The sequence below is a fragment of the Myotis lucifugus genome, unplaced genomic scaffold, assembly GCF_000147115.1.
Source record: "Myotis lucifugus unplaced genomic scaffold, Myoluc2.0 scaffold_39, whole genome shotgun sequence".
Lineage (NCBI taxonomy): Eukaryota > Metazoa > Chordata > Mammalia > Chiroptera > Vespertilionidae > Myotis > Myotis lucifugus.
Window position 1 is genome coordinate 3763592 of NW_005871087.1, and position 26689 is coordinate 3790280.

A 26689-nucleotide genomic window follows, 5' to 3' on the forward strand; every position below is an offset into this window, starting at 1 on the left:
TAACTAGGAGGAGAAAACATACATTGAAAGAAATAAAGCTTTATAGCATCCTTCAGAGGTAATAAAAGAGCATTATTAAAGTATATACACAAATCACACAAATCTTTTTAAAAATATATCAATAAATGTGAATTTTCATATTTGATATTAAAATGTGCTCAAATATTCAAGACATTTAAATATCTGCACACAAAATAAACTCCTTATTTACCATTTCCTCAAGTCCAAGTTAAAGTTTTCGATAACGAAAAAGAAAAAATTTCCTCTTTCCAAACAGAAAGAGCCTAATGCTCTTACAAAGTATAGGACTTTGCACCACACACAGATTCCAACAGGAATCTCCTAGACCAGTGGTTCCCAAACTTATTTGGCCTACCGCCCCCTTTCCAGAAAAAATATTACTCAGCGCCCCCTGGAAATTAATTTTTTTAAAATTTTAATAGCAAAAAACAGAAAGATATATGCCCCCAAATGCACCTGTGGCCATCACCGCCCCCCTGGATCGCTGCAGTGCCCACCAGGGGGCGGTAGCGCCCACTTTGGGAATCACTGTCCTAGACCTCAAGTGATGCAAAGCTGGGCACCATTTAGGCTAGAAAGCCAACAGTCAATGTGTTTCAAACTAGAAGAAGCATTCTCACCAATCCAGACAAAAAAGCCAATCAAAGATGCTAAACCTAAAAGAAAAAAATTTCAAGATCACATCCTGAAAGCATAAAGATTTTTTTTAGTGTGATTTTTTTTCTTTTTCTCTTTTTTTTATTAAGGTATTACATATGTGTCCTTGTTCCCCCATTGTCCCCCCCCCACCTCCCTCATGCCCTCACCCCCTATTGTCTGTGTCCATTGGTTAGGCTTATATGCATTCATACAAGTCCTTTGGTTGATCTCTCCCCCTTACCCCCACCCTCCCCTACCTTCCCTCTGAGGTTTGACGGTCCGATCAATGCTTCTCTGTCTCTGGATCTGTTTTTGTTCATTAGCATAAATATTTTTATTGTAGAACCTCTTCTCTGTCATTGTAATTGGAGTTCACTTGTGTTCATCTCTCACACATAGGCTTCATCAGCGGTCCTCAATCCTTGCTATACATCAGAATTACCTGATGTATAATTCAGGTTCCCTTCCACAAAGAAAGGTCTGTACTGAATTTTGGCAGAAGAGGGGAGGGATCTGACATAAAAGTACTATACAGAGATAACACTGAGGAGATAAAAGAGTACTAGAAAAGAATTTGTAGATTGGTCGCCAAGTAATTCTTGAGAATATGTTGATAGTTTGATTATTCTGCCAGGTACTCTGGCTTTAAAAACAAACCCCCAAAAGGATGTTTAATTAACCTGTATTTAGGTTACAAAAGTGAGATGTGCTCACTTGTAATAAATAGTCAAAATCAGCTTGCTGTTGACGAGTCACACTGTACCAGAAAATGAAAAACAGAGCTCCTCTATTCAGATCCACCCCTCCCAGAAAAGATCTCATTAAATTTCTTTGACATGTGCTGTGTTAAAATGGAACCCCTAGAGGGCAACTGAGCTTCAATTTTTACTTCATAGTATACTTCAGTTCCTCAGTTTATAGACACCATGACCTATTTTCTTTTATCTTGGAACTTTTCCTTCAAAACAAAAAGGGAATAATTGAAAAGAAGAAAACTGATATATCCCACCCCACTAATAAAAAATATTAAGGAATGTGTTCTTCAACAGTGACAATTCAAAGATCAAGAATATGGCATATTCTTTATAGGCATATTCCTGAATAACACACATAATAAATGAGTAATTGAAAATTAACACTCTCAGTGGGAACCATGTAGGAGATAGGAAAGACATACTTAACCAGTCTATTTAATATAAGTGCTTTGCATAACTTTACATTTATTAAATGGCATGTTAAAAATGGGAAAAAAGGTGAAGAATCCAATCTCAATAACAATTAACCCTACATAAACTACCCAATATAACCCACTATAGGAAAATCAATGTTCCTTCAAGGTCAAAAATATGAAGAGGCATCTAAGTTAACTCTAAATCATGATGTACAAATGTTGATATTCAATTAGGCCCACTCAAAATACTTATATAGCAAAAAAAAGAGTTGTTATATCAATGTTAGCAAGACCACTAACCTATACGACTCAACAACATCATTTTTAAATCAGCATTTCCTTAGTGACACTCAAAAACTGAGCATATACAAGTCTAATATGTATATACCGCCAGAGTAACACAATAGAATGAGCTGGGAATTTACCTGGGTGATATGCAGGATTATTATGATGAATTGATAATTTGATAAATCATGACGTTTTCTTTTCATCCAAATAAGATTTCTAAAAGATCCACTTTCATGTTTGTATACATATGGTACACTGTAGTATGTACTCGCTAACTGGGACAAAATCTTAACTGAACCCATAAAACAGTTTTGAAATAAATGTGTCACCACACGAGGCCTTCCTTCTCAATAGAGCATGTCACCTGAGGCTCTTTATCTACTGTGCTCAGCACCAGAACCACCACCTTGGGGAGGGCAAAGAATACACTAATGTGCTGGTCAAAGACTTTTTCTCTGTCATAACTTTCTTCACTAAACTTGTAAACTAAGTATTCACATTACATCCTATGGACTCAGGGATCGAAAACGATCACAAACCAATCTCTGCTGATGATTAGAACCTATATATGAAATTTGACAACCCAAACCATGTGATGATAGAACACAGAAGAGAAAGGCTACTGAAGAGGATGAAGTTTGTGTGCCATGCACGAGGTTACTAATTTTCAGAACAGGAAAAGGGGAAATGAAATAGACATATCATTTATAGGGGAACAAAAGGATCAAGGTTTAATACTATAAGAGCATACTTAAGTTCATTATTTCCTAAGAGTTTGCTAAGAATCTCTGGCCCACTGGGAAAAAACTTGAAGGCTGGCATAGATAATTTGGGATAATTTTGTGCCTTTGGCTAATCCCTTGTTTCGCAAACCTTGGTTGCATATTCAACTCACCTTGGGAGCTTATGGAAAAAAACAAACAAACGAACAAAAAATACCTTTCTTTGTGGAAGGGAGCCTGAATTATGCATCAGATAATTCTGATGTATAGCAAGGACTGAGGACCGCTGGTCTAGCCTATGTGTGAGAGATGAACATGAAATGCACTCCAATTATAATGACAGAGAAGAGGTTCTACTATAAAAATATGATTTGAATTTCATCATCTGAATAAATCTTACCAGGGGAAATGTGGAAGGAACAGGTAATACAGAAGAAATCGCATGAATCCTTTGTCACTGAGCATTGAGTAATTATGTCCACTCTAACAATCATGGGGACTAACAAAACTAAAGAGTTCCTTAATAAATCAACAATATGTATATTGAACATATGGTCTCCTGAGGCCAAAATAAGAGAAAAACAAACTTTCAATTTTTCACACTAGCACATCAAAAAGTATGGTTAGTCAAACCTTCTATAGGATCATAAATTCAACTTTTCAAAAGTTTAAAGTTTATGAGCTAGGTATAAAATAAATCTATGGGAGATATGCCAGGCACAGAATAGGATGCAACATATCTTAAACTTGAATTTGTACCCTGTACTGACATAATTTAGGGTTCAATGACTGTCTAGCTCCCTTGAAAGTGAGTATGAAATTTCCAAATATGGTCTTGACTCTTCTAGGATGGTCTAGAGTTCAGTTTGTATATTTGAGTGATGAGAAAAGTAATCAAAGGCTGCAGCTGCATTAATCTGCACTGAGTTGGAACAGAATTGCCACTACTAATCATAAAGGCATCCTCCAGCACAATAAAGGGTTACTGTCAGAATGGAAATATCACCTGAGCTCAAGGATCCAATAGGCTTAGAAAGACAATTGAAAGTGAGACAATATATTTTTCAAAGAGAACTGGATTCTAGCCATGTGTTTGATATTAACCCATGGTTTGACTGGAGGCTAATCAATGAAGAATTTTGGGAAAGAAGACAGACTTTGGCAAGTTCTTTGGCAACCTCGCTGTCTAGGGAGGTGTAAGTGTGGGGATGAACTACAGAAATACTTGGTAATAAAACATGGTGAAGTTCAAATAGTTAAGAGGAAGCTAAACTTGTGTGTGATGACCTGGGAACCTTGTATAACGTTAATGTGTCCTAGTAAGTCAAATTCAATAAGGTTTTTCTCAAGCTTTGTTAGCAGAGATATTTAAAGTAAGCAAAGACATCTAATAATATGGATTCATAGTTAAATTTGTGCTGTGGTTTTGAATTTGAACATCATTATAACCAGTTTTAGGGTTACAGTGAGGAATCAAAAGGATAAAAAGAATCATTGTAAACAGATTATTCATTAATGCCTTTTAAAGGTATGAGCACAGGTATTACATTAAAACTAGAGGCCCGGTGCATGAAATTCGTGCGGGGGGCGGGGGGGGGGGCGGGGGGGTGTCCCTCAGCCCAGGCTATGCCCTCTAGCAGTCCGGGAGCCTTTGGGGGATGTCCAACTGACGGCTTAGGGCAGCCGTGGGCAAACTACGGCCCGCAGGCCGGATCCGGCCCGTTTGAAATGAATAAAACTAAAAAAAAAAAGACCATACCCTTTTATGTAATGATGTTTACTTTGAATTTATATTAGTTCACACAAACACTCCATCCATGCTTTTGTTCCGGCCCTCCGGTCCAGTTTAAGAACCCATTGTGGCCCTCGAGTCAAAAAGTTTGCCCACCCCTGGCTTAGGGGGATGTCTGCCAGCCGTGTTTCTTGCTCTTGAAATGTTCTCTCTCCCACTTCTCTCTCCTTCTCGCAGTCCAAGACCCCTCGCTCCTTACTGCCCACCTGCTCACTGCTCCTTAGTGCTGCTGCATCCCACCACTGCTGCTGAGCTCACCAGCTGTGAGCCCAGCTTCTGGCTGAGCGGCGCTCCTCCTGTGGGAGTGCACTGACCACTAGGGGGCAGCTCCTGTGTTGAGGGTCTGCCCCCTGGTGGTCAGTGCACATCATAGCGACCGGTTGTTCTGGTTGTTCCACCGTAAGGGTTGCTTAGGCTTTTATTATATAGATGCAGAATAAAACTACTGGTATTGATTGGGGGGTGAGGGGAGGGAGAAGCACACTGACACTGAACTTTCAGATTATGTAAGCAGAAGTCAATTGCCATTTAAATTCAGAGAATAAACCATAAACTACTATTTAGCTATTTAGCCATTCTTAGACCAAAGAGGTTTTTCTTCAGCTTTGGAAACGGAAAATAAAGTAAACTGTTAGATTTAAAAATCTGATAAATCCAGCTAATCAATTTCTCTAGAAAAGATAATCCTATATGATAAAAGGCTAATATGCAAATTGTCCCCTTGACCAGGAGTTCAACCGGGAGTTCAACCAGGAGTTCGACCAGGGGACAGGTCTGGCCAGCCAACCACCTGCGGCCCCTCCCCCCGACTGGCCTCGACCCCTCCCTCTGGCCAGCCCTGCCCCTGATCGGCCCCCTCACCCCGATCAAGGGCAGGGGTGGCTGGCCAACTGCCTGCAGCCCCTCCCCACAGCCAGCCCCACCCCCTATCAGCCCCCCCACCCCAATCGGGGGTGGGGCCAGCCATCCAACCACCTGTGGCCCCTCCCTATGGCTGGCCTGGCCCGATTGGAGTGGGCCGGCCAGACCCCACCCACGCACGAATTCCTGCACTGGGCCTCTAGTGAATAATATATGCCTAAGGACACCTGTAAGAATGAAAGAAAGACTGTCACAGTTAACTAGGTAGAAATACTACACTGCAGTTAATGCTCATCCTCACACAGCAGCATGACACTTCATAAATGCCAGAGGTTATGCCACTGCAGTCTGAAAAGAGTGTCCCTTCATCTCTGGCAAACACACATCATTGCCTGTCAAGTTCATGAACAGCTGCTAGTTTAAAAGAATGCCAACATTTAGAAATGAAAATAGTCCATTTGTTTTGTGTTCTATTTCAGAATTAATCTTTCAATTCTGCTTGTATAAAGTTTGAATTCTTTCTCCTCTTGAGAGATACCTGGGCTATTTTCACTTTCTGAATATTATGAAAAAACTACTATATGTTGGCTCATTGGACAGGTGTGTGTTTAGGGAATCCTGTCAGAGTTTTAAGTGTAGCCATTCTGGTTGGTAGGCAATTCCAATTACATAGAAGTTACCTGTATGTTATTGTTCTATAGGTCCCTGAGATTCTGTTCATATTTTAAACCTTTTTGCCCCGTTCTTTAGATTGAGTATTTCTATTGATCTTTCTTTAGGTTCATGACTGCTGTCATTTTCATTCTGAAGTTTTTATGTCAGATTTTTTTTTCAGTTCTAGAATTTCAATTTGGGTCTTTTTTATTGTTTTGAAATATCTGTTAAGATTTCTTGTCTTTTTATTCATTATAATCATACTTTCCCTTATATTCTTAAGCAATTATAACAGCTTATTTAAAATCCTTGTCTGCTAATTCCAACATCTTAGTTATCTTGAGATTGGCATGCCTTGATTTCTATTGAAAATAGGTCATATTTTCCTGTTTCTGTACACACTGAATAAGTTAGCATTGCATCATGAATATTCTGAATAATACGTTAAAAGTTTGAATTCTGTTCCGTTTCTCTAAAAACATTTTTTTCTTTCATATTTATTTAAGCAGTCAATTTTCTTTGAACCGAAACTGCAGACCCATCTCCCTACAACAAGCATGTCAAACTTGCGGCCCACAGGCCACATGCGGCCCATGCAAATATTTTTATGGCCCAGCCAATATAACAGTATGTAAGAAACATTTTAATAAAAATTTTTGTAACTTAATTTTTACAATATCCTGTTACACATAATTATTCATGAACTACAACGTTCACTAATGACTGATTACTATAATTGTGTTGCATTCATTTCCCTTACGCGTCTTACACGCAGGTGCACCATTTCTTTCCACTAATACTAGCAGCGAATATTTTAGCAGCCAAATGCCATGTCATTAGTCTTGGACTGACTTGTTCAGTGTACACAACAGGAAATATTTCGCTTTTGGAGAACAAGAAAAATTGGTTTATTTGCGTTACGCTTATTAATTTGAGCAGTTATTCAGTGTCTGGTAAGTTAATGTTCAAGAAAAATATATTAATTTTTATTAAAATGTTCTATTATTTTATGTTAACAATTACTCATTTATTTCAGCCCTTTGTATTCAGCATGTCTCTATCAAAATAAAAGTACATTTCTATGAAAATTGAAGTTTTTGTTTTTTTGCAGCCCAAATAAACTTAAACCTTATTTATTAGGCCCGTGTTAGCCTTTGAGTTTGACATGCTTGCCCTACAATGTACAGTGGGTAGCAGCTCAAATTTTGGTTCAGTTTCTAGCCTTAAATGAGCTGCTTGGGATTTGCCCCATATGGGGTTTAGAACTGAGCCAGAGATATAGGATTTTATGCACAGAATTTGAGGCTCCTCTTTTCTGGCTGTCTCCTTGTTGGGATTTATGCTCTTCCCTTCTCCTCACCCCACCATACCACACATAAATACAAACTTCCCAGGGCCTGCAGTTATACAAACCTTGTGCCGGTTCTTCAAACTAGCAAGACCAAAGAGTTTTTGTCTTTGTTTTGATCAGAGTCTTAGCCACTCAATAGGACAAGTGTAATGAGAGCTATTAGGCCATGCCAGAAGTTGAAACTTTCCATTATGAATTTTAAATGCCATCAAGTTTATAGGTTACATATAGTAGTATATAGAGAGTGGCCTGCAATTAACCCACTGAAGTTAGAGCAAATATTTTTCATTTTTAATAATATGTATTAAAAAGAAATTTTGTGTCCTTTGCTCATTTTCTAAACTGGATATTCATCAATTTCTTATTGATAGTAAGTCTTTCTATACTAAGGATATCTCACTAACATTAGAAATATATTTTCCTAGTCTGTAATCTTTCTTTCAATTATTTTATAGCATGTGACATACAGAAAAATTTCCGTTTTCTGTATTTAGTTTTTATATAATAAAATATAACATTTGATTTTTTATAGTTTTATTTTTTAAAGAAATATATGTTCATTAGGAAGAATTTTTAAAAATCTGTAAAAATCACTCATTATCCTTCTTCCTCCCATATTTCTTTATGGTTGTTTTAAAAACTCTAGTATACTTCCAATAATTTGAAGACTGTTTAACATTATCCACTGAAGTTGAGATTATATATATCATATGACCCAGAAATCCCATATGGCATATGGGTACCCAAGGACATAAACAAAAATGTTTGTATAAAAACCAGAAATGAACTAAAATTCATCCCAGTAGAATGGGTAAATAAAGAATAGCACATTCATATAGTGGTACTATATGACAATGAAAATGAAGTAACTATTATTACATGCAAAAACATGGATAAACCTAACAAACATAATGTTGAGTAAAGAAATCAGACCCAAAAGAGCACATACTGTATGATTCCATTAAAATTAAAAAACAGGCAAACTAATCTATGCAGTTTGCAATCAAAATGGTGGTTACTTTTGGGGAGAAAGAAAAGGACAGTGATTGGGAAAGAGCACAAAGAAGGCTGGCTTCTGGTAACTTCCATTTCTTGACTTCAATAGTGGTACAAATATATGTTTACTCTGTCATAATCAACTCATCACTTATAATTTGTACATGCAGAAATAAAAAAGTTTATTTAAAGAAAGTGATGTTTTCATTTTGGTGAATATGAAAAAACTACACATAGGAAAAAAAATTACCTATGATTTACCTTTTTTCTTCCCATATTTCCGGATATTTATTATTAAATTTTGAAGGTGTTTATTTTTCCTACATATATCCATCACTTTGTTATCATTGGGATTATACCATGTACATAATTTTATAGCATGCTTTTAAAAACAGCATATGAACATGTTCACATTTGTTAATGATCCTTCATAAAATCAAGTATTAATTACTACATATTTTATTGAATGACTTTTTTCATATGAAGATATAAGGTAATGAAAATTAAGAAAAGTAAATTTCAGTAAAAAGTAAACATCAAAGTAGATACTGCTAATTACAAATTATAAAATTAAACATTTAAGTTCAACACATAACTCAAATTATTATGCAATGTGGGTGTGACTGCACTTTTAATGAGTTGATGGTCTGTAGCTTGTTTATGTAGAGCCACAGACCCAAAATTTGGGGAGTGTTCCCCCCACTCCCTATTTCAGAGAAGTGGCTCACTGTGCCTAAACTGTTTGTGCAAACCATATGGTTATGCTGCACACCTGCTTTCCTTCTGGGATTCTGAAACTCTGGGACATGCTAGGCAGAGGCTGCCCATGTGACCAACTCCAGTAAAAACTCTGAGGACTGAGTCTCTGAGTTTCCCTGGTGGACAACATTTCATGCGTTATCACATCTCACTGCTGAAGAAAGAAGGGCATCCTGAGTGACTCTACTGGGAGAGGACTCTTGGAAGCCTGAGCCTCGTTTCCTCTGGACTTCATCCCATGTGCCTTTTCCCTTTGCTGTTTTGCTTGTATCCTTTTGCTTAAATAAATCTTAGTCATGAGTCCTCCTAGCAAATCACCAAACCCAGAGCTGGTCTTGGGGACCCTGACACAGTCCAGTGTAGGTCCTAAGAAGAGGAAGTCTGCCATACACACACACACACACACACACACACATATATTTCTTAGAGTACATAACATACTCTGTATTTCTTAGAATACATACATAATATGTACTGTAACAGGTATCATCATATTTGGTAATTTTATATATTATCATAATACATCCAAACCAGTCTAAAGATATGTTACATCTCCACTTCAGTGTTGGTTGACATTGGTGAACTGGTTAAATGGCAAAAATATATGTGGTAATGACAGTATTCAAACAACAAATGAAATCTTCAGCAGGTTCAAGCAACACAGAGAGATTACTTTGCTCATTTATAGCCTCCAATTGTTTTAATAATTTTTTGATAGTTCTCTGCCTGCAAACCTCTGAAAGACTGTCCTAAGCATTCTTAATTTGATTTTCTTTTTTGTCTATTCATGTATGTTTGGAATTTAGCAAAATGTAACATACTTCAGTTGTATCTGACAGCTAGAAAAGAGTAGGCATTTTATCAAGCTTCTGTGTTATTTAACTATAGCTCTTTGATGTTTCAAAAAAAAACAAATAATCCTTGCTTCCTTATATTATATATAATTCCTTTAGAACCAAGCCCCACCTATTGGTCAGATGATCAATAACATGGCAACAGAAGAAAATGATATAAAAGAAACATTAAAACAATGTAAAAGGCCCAAAGGAGGTAGGTAGGAGAATATAGCTAGGTTAAAGAAAGTTTCAGGCCATCCCTGGTGACAATGTTCTTTTTTGGTCTTGATCTGTCATCACAAAAGAAAAAAAAAAGGTTCTTATTATTTTTAAAGCAAACTTCATTCTTCAGCATAGAGACAATATCAGATGCCAACTATGCAATCCAAAAAAGCAAATATAATGAGGAATTTTTACAAAATACAGCAGTTCAGTGACTCTCTTAATGGAGGCTCTATTTCCAGAAGTGAAATTTATAATTATTAGAATGCATAATTTACCAATATACATGACAAAAATATTTTTAAAATATTACTAACATAGAAAATATAAATCATTAAGTTAGCAAAGTGTCAAAACACATGGGATCCATGACTGGTTTGGCTTAGTGGATAGAGTGTCGGCCTGAGGACTGGGGGGGGATCCCTGGTTCAATTCCGGTCAGGGGCACATGCCCAGGTTTGGGGCTCAATCCTGGTGTGGGGCGTGCAGGAGACAGCCGATCGATGATTCTCCCTCATCATTGATGTTTCGATCTCTCTCTCCCTCTCTAAAATCAATAAAAATATTTTTTTAAAAACACACACACACACATGGAAAAAGTCACAGAGTGGAAAGTAACCTCCAAAGGTCATCAACCACAAGTTGTTAACTCTCAGATCCAAGAAAAAAAAATTATTCCACCATCAGGCTTGGTGGAAGGGGACTTCTTTTTTGGCTTTTGAGAGGGAGAGACTATAAAAATTCAATGTAGAATTAGAATCATGTCATTGTAGACAAAAGTTAAATTTTATTGTACTAATGAGATATTCTAAATATTATCTACTACTACAGATCAATTTTATGTTTAAAACATAAGGTGAAATGTGCAACTCAGACTAAATCAGTGTATAATGAAAAACAATAGTGTATATATAGATAATGAAGGTATCATGGAAGCTGGTTAAATTTTATAATGAAGAGAAAACTAGTAAGAATATAGCAAGCTAGCTGAAATTGATATTCATTAGGGTACTCTTCACATCAATAGGGAGCATTTGGACTCTGTGGTCTTTATCAGTGTCCCAGCTGGTAATGGTTGAAGGTTAATGCCTTACCCCATTCTGTTCAATTTTCTATCCTAATTAGCCCTCCAAATCTATAGCTGTGAGCACCAAGTGTCTGTGCTCAAAAGAAACTAATTAATGCTAGCAAATTAGATCAAGTCCAAAGATCCAACAGCCAAACTCTTAGTTAAATGCTCCTTGTTAATAGGAAGTGTAGCTGTCAATAACTGCTGTTGGTGACTATAATGAGGCATCTTGCTTTCATTGAAAGTGATTTCATTTCTCTTTGTCCCTCAAAAAGCTGTTCCATTCCCTTCACAAACCTAAGTTGCTGGCAGCCTGACCCAATTCTTATGATCAACTGGGTTGCAATGACATGAGGAAAAAAAAAAATCAAACAGAAAAGCTTTCCTACATAATCATGTTTCAGGCATTTAGCAGAAAGTCAGATCACTTATTAAAATTCCTATATCTTTATCTAAGAACTATACAATGCGTAATGCTTTTATATAAAATCCTGTAATTATTTAATAAAGCAAAGTTGATAAATAGTAAATAAATTACAATGGAAGTATCCTGATTCTAATTTGCATCTTGTTCAGTTTAAATGTAGCTGTTGCTCAGACGCTTAAGTAATACCAATGTATGTTCTTTCCTAATTCACAAGGTTAAACAGGAAGAATACTAAGGATTATTCCTTTACAAAGTAATCAATTTTAGATTGTAAAACACTGTTTTGGACCATATGGCCTAAAAAAAATCAATATATGATTATCTATAAAATTTCAATTGTTAAAAAATCAATTGTTATAACATATTCTAATAATTACAAATGCATTGAAATAACCCAAGTTTTAAGATGCTTTCAATCTTCAGAAGATTTTAAGTATGTCAATAAGAGAAACTGAACCATGTCAACAGCCTAAACAATGTAATTTATGAAGAAGCAAAAATTAAACATTTTTTTCTGTACCATTACAAAGTGGTAGTTGTGGAACACAAACAAATAAATGATTTAAACTATACTCTCCTACATTTCAAAAACAAAGTTTCATCATCTACGAGTAAGAAAAGACAGTTCTATAACCCAAAGCCACACAATCATTCTGCATTTTCATCTGAATCATGGGAGTAAAAAGTCAATCTATCACTCTAGATATCAAATTAATGTGTTACAAGACTGCATAAATACAACTCATATTTATAACTTTAGACCAGTAACTTATTAAATTTTCCTGGTAGTGAAAAGTTAACCCTAACACTATAACTTTATTATCCATTTTTAAGTTTTAACCTCCCCACCTGAATCAGGATATATATATATATATATATATATATATATATGTGTGTGTGTGTGTGTATATAATATATATATATGTTAAAGTTCTATGAGGCAAGTGGAGGATTAGCTCTTGAGACTATCAGCATAACTGCCAGTGCCAGATGTGCACTGAACCCTGCCTGTAGGTGCCAATGAGTTAATTTTCCCTGACACATGGGGGGGTGGGTGTAAAAGGAAAGTGCTCTGATTAAACAATTAATTCATAATGAAAGCACGAGTAATACCATGGAATGACACTAATAAATTATTGGTAATTTATAAACAAATTTATTTATAAACTAGATGTCCAGTGCATGAAATTCGTGCATGGGTAGGGTCTCTAGGCCTGGCTGGTGATCAGGGCCACTTGGGGCCTTCTGGCCGCCAGCTGGGGCCTCCCTTCCCCGGATGCCGGCCGGGGCCTTCCTTTGTTCTGCGCCGCCCCCTGGTGATCAGCGCATGTCAAAGCAAGCAATAGAACTCCCGGTCTCCTGGTCTATCTCCCACAGGGACACTTTGCATATTAGCCTTTTATATATATAGATGGATTTAATTTAAATCTAATTTATAAATGAAGTTAAACTGGAATATGTCCTAATAAGTCATATAAGAAACAGAAATGACCATCATACAATGTTAGTTCTGAGGAACTATTCTTTTTTACTGCCTCCATCCATTAATCGCAAAGGTCATTCTCTAAGGAGAGACATCAGAGGAAAGGAAATATTCCCAGCATCCAAAGTCCCAAAACTACAGTTGACACAGCCTGGCTTCCCTGTAGAGAAACCTGTAGTGAAGTGGCAGCGCATCACTCTGCTAAGAGTTACTGTGGTCCATCAATGAAGAAGACTACAGGGGAAAGTGAAGAAGGGGAGCCAGGAAAGTAGCCTACCTTAGCAAAATTTTACTACTTTTTCTTTTAGCTGGCCATTCTAAGAGTTAGATTATTTTTAAAAGACATTTCTACAATAATACTGCCAACTGACTTTTTAATAATTTATAGCCTCATTTTTCACCTTCCACTGGTTTGCTTACATTTTTTACCATGTTACATATTAATCAACAATACATCTCTAGGTTTATAGAATATAGCAATATTCTATTAAAAATATTTTAAAACATTCTCCAAAGAAAACATACGTATGTGGGTGCGTAGTACATCCATTTTCAGGGGCGGGGAATGTCTAGCCCAAGGGCCATATAAGGCCAGTGAAATCATTTAGTTTTGGCCCTGCCGAGGCATTGGGGGTAAGGTAATTAATGTTTGACCAAATATAGCAGGCTAATGTTTAAGTTGATAATTTTGTATGGCCTGAGAATCTACAGTAATAAAGGCATAATATGCTAATTAGACCAGACAGCCAAACATCCTTCTGGACAACCTTCTGGATGAAGCCGGGGCTGCAAGGGAAGACTGGGTCCCTGGTGCCAGAGGGAAGCCAGTGCCGGGAGGAAGGCCTACTCTTGCACAAATGTCGTGCATCAGGCCTCTAGTAAAGTTATAAATATCCAAATGGCCCTAGGCAGAAAAGGTCCCCCCCATTTACATAAATAGCTTCTACTCATCAAGATAAAACATTAAAAAAAAAACAACAGACTCATAATAAGTACTATGGAATTCCATGAACAATTCAGCAATAAACAATGACACCAAAGAAAATCATCTTGGAATATATTCCCGTATGAATATGTTGACAGATGAAAAACAGGTACATGTTTTATTTTATGTTTCTTCTTGCTCTATCAAAACCACCACAATGACTTGTTTCTCCAAAATACTCATACTAAGTCTCTATACGTAACTATACTTCTGGGAGGGAAAAAGCGTTTTTTACTAATAAGTTGAGGGAATATTTTTAAATTGTAAATGAATTCAATATTATCTGGAAGTTCCAAAAGCTGAAACCCTGGTATCTCAGTGAAAGGTGAGAAACAATTCATACATATTAATTCATTGACTACTTGACTCTAAGGCTAAGGATTAAATTCAGATCATATTATAAAAAATGTATTTGATCTTTATATGAATATTTGAATATTACCTTGAACTTGTTCAGAACATCTCTCTCGGGCCTTTTCTCTCATTATTTTAGGGATCAAAACATCTTTTTCAACATGTCTGAGATGCTGCTCTGAAAAAAAAAGGAGATATTTCTTTAATATAGGAAAGTCTCAAGTAAATCACCTGTTTGGGGGGGGGGGAAATAAGCACTGTGGTTTACTTAAATAAAAGCCTATGCAAATATGTTAAAAACTGTTTTATAACTTCATAAAATTGTGATTATTTCAGTCACTAAAAATCATTCCAAATAATTTTTATATACAGCAGAAAAAAATTTAAGACATAGGCAACATCTTTCTAAAATTTCCGCAAACTATATTGTAGCACTTATAACATATTTCATGTAATCTTGACAAAACTAAGTCATAGACTAAAATATCAGAATTTTTCTTATTAATATAATCCACAAGAGGAGTTTTATCAATACTAAGATCCAAGGATAGATGATGATGATGTTTATCGGTAGTGAGATCCAAGATTAAGAGACACACGAATAATGTATTTAGTAATAAGAGTGGTTTAAGAAAGCCAGAACTGGCAGAAGAAAAAGTGGAACTATTATGTGCATAAAAAAAAAAAAAAGCAAAAAGCCTGTGAGATTTCTGTGCATTTTAAACACAACTTCCACAATTAGACTAAAGTGGTAGACTGCGCAGAGTCCCACCTGCTCCTTAAATTCCTAGAGTCCTGAAAAACAAATGGGAAGTGCCCTGGCCAGGTGTTTCGGTTGGCTGGAGCATTGTTCATACACTGAATGGTTGCCGGTTTGATTCCCGGTCAGGGCACATGCCTGGATTGCAGGTTTGATCCTGGGTCGGGGCCTATTGAGGAGGCAACTGATAGATATTTCTTTCACTTCCATGTTTATCTCTCTGTCCCCCTTCCTCTCTTTCTAAAATTCAATAAAATCATGTACTCGGGTAAGGATTAAGAAAAGAAGAAAATAAATAAATAAAAACAAATGGAAAGTGTCCTCAGGGAACTAGAATGATCAAGAATCTCTAAACGACAAAAGGCAGATGAGTTCAGATTCCAGGAAGTAGTGTTTCCCCACAGTTTTCCCCAGGAAAAAACTGCTATGACAAGTGGGTGTTGCTCCATGCTCAGAAGCAGCAAAAATGGGGAGCAAAAGACTTCCACTGAGGAAACTAAAGTTTTATTGGTTGAAATACATGAGTAGGAGCCAAGTGAGTCACATCTGCTACTGCTTTCAGACCATGAATAAAAGAAGTAAGTAACGGGTAATTATCCCCAAAAGTTCATCAGCAAGTTTCCCAGTATCTAATACCCCCTAGGAAGACCAGATAACCCTAAACTCTTCCTGGTAATATGTGGTCACCAACAATCTCTAAATGCAGGTAGCTTAGAGAGGGTGACGGGGCATATCAAAAAGCAAACAAAAACAAAACAGCCAAGAATCACCTTAATTTGATGAAGGACAACACACTGTAATTAATCAAGAAGTAACCAACTCGTAAGAGAGTTCAAAGCGTAAGGAAAATCCTATTTTAAAATTCGTATGATAAATATACTGAAACAAATTAAAAGACATGAGTCCTCGGACAGAAATGGACTGTAGATTACTTACACGCACTTAGATGAAATCTCTGAAACTCAAAAATCCTGAAAGCTTCAAAAGGGAAAATACATTTCCCACACAAAGGAATGAGAATCAGATTACATCATGTTTCCCTGGCAAGACCTGGATGCAATAATGGAGAAGTAACTTCAAAGTTCTAAGAGAGATTACTTTACATCCAAGAATTGTAGAGCCAATTAAGAGTGAAGTTAAAGATATTTTCAGATGTGTAGAGTCTGAAGTTTACCTCCTTCAAACTCTACTGAAAAAGAATGTATCCCTACTGCTGTGTGACAAGCCACGAATCGAACTCAGTGATGTAAAACGCTGCATAGGGATCCAAAAGGTCAGGAATTCAGAAAGGCAAAGCAGAATAGACTCTTCTCTGCTTCACAGTGTCTGAGGCCTCATCTCAGTAGACTCAAATGACAGGTGTTGATTTCAATAGCTGCAGAAGCTGGGGCTAGAGCAGGGGTGGGCAACCTTTTTGTGAGTGCGTGCCAAAACCAGCAAAATCTCTGACTCAAAATTCTTCTGCGTGCCAACCCTAATTTTTTGAGAACATGTTACGCCTACTTGATATCTCTTAATGTGTATGTATGTGAAGAACCTTGAAGAAATAATAAAATTCATTCGAGTGACAGAAACACAGTATATGATGATGAAAAATACATTTATTTTTTAATGTATACATGTACACTGATAGTCCGACAGAAAACTTTATGACTCCGTTTGATATCATCAGTGGGACTTTTGAGGAACAGAGAAACATAGAAATTTATTCCCCTTTCGTTAGTACCGGTGGGCAAAGCGAGAGAGGTTTCATTTTTATAGAGTGAATTTTTGAATAAGTAGGTGAGGCAGTTGTCTTGTCAACGAAAACCCGTTGCGTCTGAGGCTGAAACCAAAACACTGGTCGGATCTAGGAAGGCAGGGAGAGTTAAGGCAGAGGCATAGAAATTGCTCTTCCCCTCTCTCGTCAATCCATGTCTATGGTCTGTAAGATAACTTGTTATGTAAAATTATTTATTTATCTAAGATGCACCCACACTGAATTTATCTGAAAAATAAAAAAGTCGATATTAAGAAAAAAATTGTAAATGGAAGATTATAAGAGAGGGTTTCGCGTGCCAGCAAAAGTTACTGGCATGCCATGTTTGGCACGCGTGCCAGAGGTTGCCCACCCCTGGGCTATAGGATTTACTTCCAAGATGCCTTCTTTCTTCAGTATGTATGTGACAACTGGGCTGAAGGAATGGCTGAAGGACAGGCTCATTGAGGACTGTAAGTCAGAGCACCTATGCATGGCCACTCCATTTGGTTTGGCTTCTCACACAGGGCAGGTAAGTTATGAGAGGGGCAATCTGCAAAGAAATGGCTAGAGGGTAAGTCTTCCAAGATAACCCAGAAAAAGCAGTATGGCCTTTTCTGACCATGTCATGGAAGCCATGCAGCATCTTTCTAGCTACATTATATTGATTTCAAATCACTAAGGGTAGCCTATATACTCAAGTGGGGGGAATTAAGACTCCATTCTTTGTGGCAAGACCACATCACAGAGAGCATGAGGGATGGAAGATAATGTCGTGACTTTCTTTTGCAAAATAAAATCTGCCACAAGAAGTAACAGAGAATATACTCTGATAAAATAAAAATGAATCCATGATGTGCGAATGCAAAATATATAAAGCAGATTAGAAAAACAGACATTTAATTTACATATTGAAACTGTAAAGTATTTGAACAACATCATCAACTAACGACCTAACATTTATAAATACTCCACTAAGTGGGGTGAACTATGAAACAAATCTCAATAAACGTGAAAGAATTTACCATACACCTTACCAAATGACCCAGCAAACATACTCCTCAGGATTTATCCTAAAGAAATAAAAACTTAAGTTCACACTAAAACCTGTATATAAATGTTCATTGCAGTTTATTTGTAACAGGCAAAACATGAAAATAATCCAAAAGTCCCTCAACTGCTGAATGGATCAACAATGTTTCATCCAGAAAATGGAATATTACACTCAATAAAAAAGAATGAAACTACTGGTATATAACAGCAGAAACTTGGATGGACCTCAAGGGTGTAATGCTGAATGAAAAGAAGATAATCTAAAAAGTTATTTATTCTATGATTTCACTTACATAAGATTCTTTTTTTTTGGTACTAATTCTTTTTAAAATATATATATTTTTATTGATTTTACAGAGGGAGAGATATAGAAACATCAATGAAGAGAGAGAATCATTGATCGGCTGCCTCCTGCATGGCCCCCGCTAGGGATCGAGCCCATAACCTGGGCATGTGCCCTTGACCAGAATCGAACCTGGGACCCTTCAGTCCACAGGCCAACACTCTATCCCAGTGATGGCGAACCTATGACATGCGTGTCAGAGGTGACATGCGAACTCATTTTTTTGGTTGATTTTTCTTTGTTAAATGGCATTTAAATATATAAAATAAGTATCAAAATATAAATCTTTGTTTTACTATGGTTGCAAATATCAAAAAATTTCTATATGTGACACGGCACCAGAGTTAAGTTAGGGTTTTTCAAAATGCTGACACGCAGAGCTCAAAAGGTTCGCCATCACTTTTCTATCCACTGAGCCAAACTGGCTAGAGCAAAGATTCTTAAAGTGACAAAATTAGTGATGGGAACAAATCCCTGGTTACCAGTAGATAAGAGTTGAGGAAGTAGTATAACTTATGACTTACTGGCAACATGAAGGATTTCCTTTGTAATGATATAACAGTTCTGTATGCTGACTGTGATCATGGTTACTTGAATCTTCACATGTAATAAAATGTCATATAACTACACAAACACACACACACACACATGCACACAAGTACACATAAAGAGTGGTAAAATTTGATGGTTGAGGATCGACACATGAATCAAGAGGTCACCAGTTGGATTCCAGTCAGGGCACATTCCCAGGTTACAGGCTCTATTCCCAGTAGGGGGCCTGCAGGAATCAGCCTATCAATGTTTCTCTCTCATTGATGTTTCTATCACTCTGTCCCTCTCCCTTCCCTTCTCTCTAAAATCAATAAAAACATTTATTTTTTTAAAAGTGGTAAAATTCAACTCAGATATGTACCTGAGTTAACAGTATATTAATGTCAGTTCCTGGTTTCCTTAGTTACACTGAATTATAGCAGTATGTCCCAACCCTTTCACCATTTTGCCCCTAAAGGAGCTTTTTCAGACATTATTTCCTAATCCCCCCTGAAATGTTACTATCACAGATACACTGTATATCTGTTCATATACTGTATGTATAATAGTGCTTTTATACATTAAAAAGTGATTTTTAATGTATAATGATTTTCAATCTTTGCTCCATTAAAAGCAGTATCATGCTCACTGAAGACATGTACTATGATTATTTAAGATAGTATCATTAAGGAAAGCTGGAGAATACAGACACTGAAATTGCAATAATTTGCAGCATGATTTGTTTAAATTATGTCAAAATTAAGTTATAAAAAAGAGTTTTAAAATGTATAAGGAAAAGCATAGGACCTAGGATAACCAAAACAACATTAAAATAAAAGAACACATTTGGATGACTTCCACTACCTGATGAGAAAGTTGTATTAAAAGCTACAGCAATCACAGTAGTGGAATAGTGATGTAATTAGGATAAGCAAATAGATTAACAAAATAGAATCCAAAACTACTTCTACGTGTATATATAGCCAATTTAATATGACCAATGCACTAATACTAGTCAATGAAAAAATAAAAGTATTGTCAACAAAGACCTGGATAAACATGAAAAAAAAATCGATCTGAACCCTCTGACCCCCAACTTCATAGAACCCACAAAAATTAATTTGCCATGGTTCATAAATTAAAACTATTAAACAGCAAGCCATGATCAGAAGAAAGTGTTCATTATCCATATATATGTGACAAATTGAATCAAATATACAAGGTGTCCGCTCGAAAATGTATACACACTACATCTGTAGATTCTATTGCATGTTTTTCTATTGCATTTTGAAAATGAAATGTATTTTAATAAACACTGCCTTTATAATTATTCAAAGTGTGTATACATTTCTTGGGACGCACTGTATAAAGAACACCTGCATATTAATAATAAATATACAAACAACCCAATAAAAAATAGGGGCAAAGGCTTTAATGGACACTTCAAAAAGAAGATATACAACTTGTAAATACGTACATGAAAAGATGTTTAAAATCATTAGTCATTAAGAAAATGCAAATGAAACCCATGATATCATTTACACCCACCAGAATGACTAAAATTAAAAACACCGAGAACCAAATGTTAGGGAAAATGTGGAGAAACTGGAACTTTCGTAAACTATTGCTGGTGGGAGTGTGAATTGATAAACTTCTTTGGAAAACTGCTTGTTAAGTTATGAAGTTAAATATACACCCAACCTATTTTCCACTGCTAGGTATTCATTTACCGAAGATAAATGAAAATATATGGCCAGAAAACAATCTGTACAAGTCTGTTTAAAAATTAGAAACAACCTAATTGCCCAATTGAATACTACTTAGCAATACCAAAAAATTAAGTACTGATACACTCAACAAGAGTGAATCTTTAAAATTTTGTTGAGGAAAAAGAAGCCAGACCCAAGACTACATTACTACAGGATACAAGAACCTGCAGAATTAATCTATGGTGATAAAAATTAGAACATTGGTTATCTATGCCAGTTGAGAAAGGTACACTTCGAAGGATGTCTTAATTTGGGCATTAAATCGGAAATAACACACTTTGAAATATATAAGTAAATTCTGCTAAAGAATTTGGTAGCATATCAACCATTAATTATGATTTTATACATATTTCAGAACTATCTTCCATCCTACAAATATTATAGATATAGCACTTTTACTCATAAAATTACAGTGATTCCCTCAATGTCAATGTGATACATATGTTATCCATTTGTACAAGAGCCTGCAAAAAAGAAAAATCAAATATTGAGTTTGCTACTATATAGTCACATGAATTTATACTGAGATAAAGAATCAGAATAATGCCACCAGGAAAAATTTCCAAAGCTCTAACTTCTCAACATTCTATCATCACCTGAAAGTCAATTTTCACCTTTTCCACTGGCTGAACTTGTTAGCTCAGATTTTGCTTTGGGGCTCACGTGTCCCTGCAAATATGGCAGCACTAGATTACAAGGCTACTGACAACAGTACTTGCTTGTGAATCCACAAAGATAACAGTGAGGCAAATCAGAATATTACAGAATCTTTTACTGGGAAGAATTAATACCTGAAGGGCAAGGTGTGCCTTTTCAATAAGTAAAACTATTTTCATTTAGCTAATTTGATTATTTAGATATTGTCACTTTTTAAAATTTTAACTTCCTAGTTCCATTTACTTGCTCCTGAAGACATTTCTATGCTACTGTTTACTCGAAAGAAAAAAAGTGTAGTAAATTTACAAGTCTTCTCAGTAGCACTGAGATCTTTCAGTCCTCTTTTTTATTTCATACCAACAGTCTCAGATTGAAGAGCCCCAGGCAGATGGTATCATGTATAGTACAAGGCCAGAACTCTCAATCGCTACCTTCTCACCAGGAAGCTAGATTCCAATTCTTAAAAGGACAAAGATATGTATGCTTCTGAGGAGATTTTCATGTTCTTGTCAGCACCTTCATACCTTCTTGCTATTATGACAGTAATAAAATGAGGAAGGGGGTGGGGTGGGCAGAGATCCTTAGGGAAAATTAAGACAGTAAGTGTTCCATTTACCTTCTTTCCTTTAAATGATACTTGAATTCACACACACACACACACACACACACACACACAAAATCAGCAGTAAGAGAGATTACACCCCCACCCCCAATATTCCAGCCTTCCTGTCTATGAAATCTCAAGATGAGGGCAATGAATGGCCCATAGTCTTCATAACAGCCCTTTCAGTTAAGTATTTTGATTCCATTTTGCAGATGAAGTGGATGCTCACAGAGGTAAAATAACCCAAGCATCTGATAAAATGGCAATGTCAAGATCATGGAAGACAGGTCCCACATCTTCTTCAACAGCACTATTACACACCTGAGATGGTGGCCAGTTTAAGGGATTTTAGCGAACAAGGTTATGAGAGCTTCCAGTTATGCTGAAGCATGGAAACCCTTAGATCAGTGGTTCTCAACCTTGGCTGCACATTAGAATCACCTGGGAATCTTTTTAAAATCCTGATTTCTGGGCCTCATCCTCCGGAAATTCTGTTTCTTTGTTATGGGGTGGGGCCACAACATTAGTAACAAAGAAACAGAATTTCCGGAGGATGAGGCCCAGAAATCAGGATTTTAAAAAGATTCCCAGGTGATTCTAATGTGCAGCCAAGGTTGAGAACCACTGCCTTAGATGATAGAACTGTTTGTTTCAGAAGAATTTTGAACAAGCAAAATTCACAACTGCATACTTCTCAATTTTTTTTATCAGAAAATCAAGTTAAATGGAAATCTGATTCTCTGATTCATACCATGAAGAAAATCATTCTTTTTTAAAAAAAAAAAGCAAGAGGAATGATTTGTCGGCTGAAAAACATCTTCAAAGAATTAATGAGTAAGAATCTAATTTTTTTATAAGTTCAAACTCTTACAAAATATGAAAAGCAGATCAATGAAGTAGATGTGCTTATTTCTGCTCAGCCTTTGGCTCAGATACCACATGTGTCCCACAATCATAAACTTCATTTGAACTTCTTTGTCCTACCAGCTTTCACTGTTAATAAACACATAGTTCACACTAGATGTGCCCATTTCCCAAAAGCATCTATTTCTTGGACCTCAGATTTTGCAGATTGCTAGGTATGAAAACTTCCTCTTCCACCCACATTACTTTAACCAAGATGAGGCCAGAAAGAGACAACAAATCTAAAATTATACCAAAGCAGGAAATCAACTTATGCAAAAGTCATGCCAATTTTAGAAACATGCTGCAATCTCCATTGAGGCTGTAATTTCTTCAAAAAAAAAGGGTTTCACATTTATTTATTTGATAAAACTTCAAAACTATCTTTTCCTACAAGCAGAGTTTCCCATTGATATCTAATAGAAAATCAGCAGTGTTATGGGAGACAAGTAAATATCTGAGAAAGCAGTAAAGGATAGCATGCCTATGCCTTCTCAGCAATAATAGCCTGGTTATTTTTTCTCTAATGTACATCTAGTACATGGTAGACTAATCTCAAAACTATGAATGTTCCTCAATGCCTCTGGCTATCCTATCTCTACTGGTTCTTCTTCTTCATCTTACAATATTTCACTAAATTTTGTACTACTTTGATAACAGAATGGGGAAATTATTTTTCTATTAAGTTATTCACTTACTTCAAAGACTCAACCTTTCTTGGCATGGCCTTCAGAGCCAGTCTGAGTTAAAATGAAAACCAGTTCCATAATATAACTTTATAGGGGAGTAACATTTCCCAGGATGAGCCTCTACCACCTTCCCCAGACTGATTTTGGCTAACCTTGGCTCAAATTCAAGTTCACCTTCTGAACAAACATTTGACAAAAGGAGGACATTAAGGTGAATGTACTATAGTTGCTAAAGCAAATTTTAAAGGAGTTTCAAAAATATTCTGAACAATGGCAGTAATACCAGAAAAAGTGTAAACACTTCCAAGATCTGCTCCTCTTCCTTTTGTGGCAATCCCACAAGATTCTATCTTTAAAGTTTGTGTTTATTATGCTGAGTTCTCAGTGCTTGTCTCTAGCTCCAAATCTAGTCTACCCACATTTTCGAGCATATATTGGTAATTTCCATGTCCCACCAGCATTGCGATTCCAATTTAACATTTCTACAATTTAAATCTTCATTCTGCCATCCCAGTGATTATGTTATCCTCCTCACCTAAAAAAATCAGCTTACATTTACATAGTACACAGAAGAAGCACAATAAATATTTGCAGAATAAAGAAAGGAGGGGGATGTAGAAGGAACTGTTTTACAATCATCACATGCACGAGCAGGTATTATGAAGAAGCTGAGGTTCATAAAGCTCAAAGCAATCTTGCAACATGATCTAGCAAATAATTGGTGAAGTTAAACTCCAGCTCTATCATCTGTCTTTATTTTCTATCTTCTACCTCTTATTTTCTTATCAAAGTTTACTTATTTAAAATCAAAGCCAATACTTACTTTTCCATCCCAAAGTTCTCCCTCATCCCAGCACCTGAAAGTGACTTCTCCTTCCTCTAAACCTGAGATTGTGTGGTCACCAAAACTACTGGTTCTAGTCACATCTGGATTGACAATGTATCATACATCACACTATCTGCAAAATCTTCTCCTGAATGCTATGGACTGAACTGTGTTGAAGCCCTAAACTTCAATATGACTGTATTTGGACATAGGGTTTTTAGGAGGTTAATGTTAAATGAGGTCATATAGGTAGGGCCCTAATTTGATATGAGGCCTTACAAAAAGGGGAAGACCCAGCAACAAAATTGGTCAGCACCTTAATCTTGGACTTTCCAGCCTCCCAAACTATGAAAAGAAATTTCTGTTGTTTAAGGTACCCAGTCTATGGTATATTGTTATGGCAGCCGAAGCAGACTAAGACAGATTCTGGTACCAGAGTTCTCAATTCTGGCTGCATCTAACAACCAGAGGGGCTTTAAAAAATTCTGATGCCTATACCCTACCACAGACAAATTAAATCAGAAATGCTGGGGTAAAACGCAGGCACTGGTATTTTTTAAATGCTTCCCAAATAATTCTAATATGAGGCTAGATTTATAACCACTGCATGAAACTTAAGTTTAATGAGTTAAGAGGCCATGTCTAATTCATCTCTATGACTTCCTCTAACTTCTAGCCTATGGTAACTATGACATATTTAAAAGAGTTTCAATATTTGATAATTACAGATATTCATTGTTATCAAGTATTTATTAATTACTATGTACCAATCAACATCCTAAGGTTTGTATATAAAATGATGAGTAAGATAAGCAAGGTTTCTTATTCTGCAGCATAATCATTTAAAATGATATGTTTCAATTAACCATGCCTAGTTAATGTTTTGTTAACCTATCTTTTGAGCTCTAAAAACCTCCCAGTAACAGTTTTTTTAGAGAAAAACAATGAGGGGTAGTAAATACCACATTCTTAAATTTTCTTTTCCTTCAATCTCTTTATTTAAAAATGTAAAAGTATAATTGGCGATGGTGAAGGTTAATTTGGGAATCAACATTCTTATTTGGGCACAGTTTTGTTTGGTCCACTTGTATCAGGTATAAGGTAATAATATTTCTTGGATATCTGATGTCTATAAACCTAGAGATTTCTACAAATATGCATGCTACTAACACCCCTGTACAAAAATAGCAATAGTAATTCAGTAAATGAAACATCAACTTGAAGTTACTGTTTCCTGTGGTGAAATTTCTGTGCTGAGTCAAGAATCCTGAGACCAATTCTAAGTATTTACAATCATAAAAGTTTAAGGGGTGAAGTAGCCTGAGCAGTTATCTATCTCACTCTTCCTACCCCTCATCTTCAAACCTGAGATTACATCATTTAGAATAAGGGCCTGAGGTTAATGGCAAAGTCTGAAACAATAAGTCAGTCCTACTACCTCCCAAATTTAATTGGGTGCTGTTTCCATAAGAGTGCAGTGATTCCTTGGGGTTGGAGGGGAGAGGGATCTCTTACTGTGTAGGTGTAATTAACTGGCCTATGCTTTCTAATCACCTAGTCTTAATAGATATAGTTAAAGTGAAATCATATGAAAAATATTTACAGGTAGAAAATTCCCATTTTCCCATCATGATTTTCTTCATCTCAAATCATTTTATATAGACACATCCCATCTATAGTTTTCATTTTATTTCTCAAGAAAAACAAACAAATAAAATCTCTACATCTAGAATGAAAGAAACTCTATGCCCAGGTTATTTGGTATCTTGGTGTGTTTTTTCTAAATTCCAAGTTATTGTTTTTTTGAAATATTGGGGGTAGTGACAATCAGAAAAAGCTTCCCATGAAACTGATTATAAAATGAGGTATGAAAAATGAACAAGAATTAGGCAGATTTGGGGATGGAGAAGAGAAGGAAAATTTCACAAAGCAAAAACAGCATGTCAAATTGCCTAGAGGCAAAATAACAAAGCACAATTTGGCATGTTAAGTTTACCTTAAGCCAGTGTTAGTGATATTCAAACTTTTTTGGACAGAGAGAAACATAAATATGAGCGAGAAATATCCACTGGTTGCCTCCTGTCTGTGCCCTGACCTGGGATAGAACCTGCAACCTGGGTATGTGCTCTAACCAGAAATAGAACCAGCCACCTTTTGGTGCACAGGACAAAGCTCCAACCAACTGA

General features: G+C 36.2%; 1 protein-coding gene across 6 annotated transcripts in view; it reads right to left on the reverse strand.

The window, feature by feature from the left end:
- CMC1 (C-X9-C motif containing 1) overlaps positions 1-26689 on the reverse strand; it is a 60973-nt gene that overhangs the window by 27656 nt on the left and 6628 nt on the right. For 5 of the 6 annotated variants that reach the window (XM_023752960.1, XM_023752959.1, XM_023752962.1 and 2 more), the window contains exon 2: positions 14719-14808. In XM_023752960.1, coding sequence (XP_023608728.1) covers positions 14719-14808 — 90 coding nt within the window. The remainder of the gene's footprint in view (positions 1-14718; positions 14809-26689) is intronic. The other variant, XM_023752963.1, reaches the window with a different exon arrangement.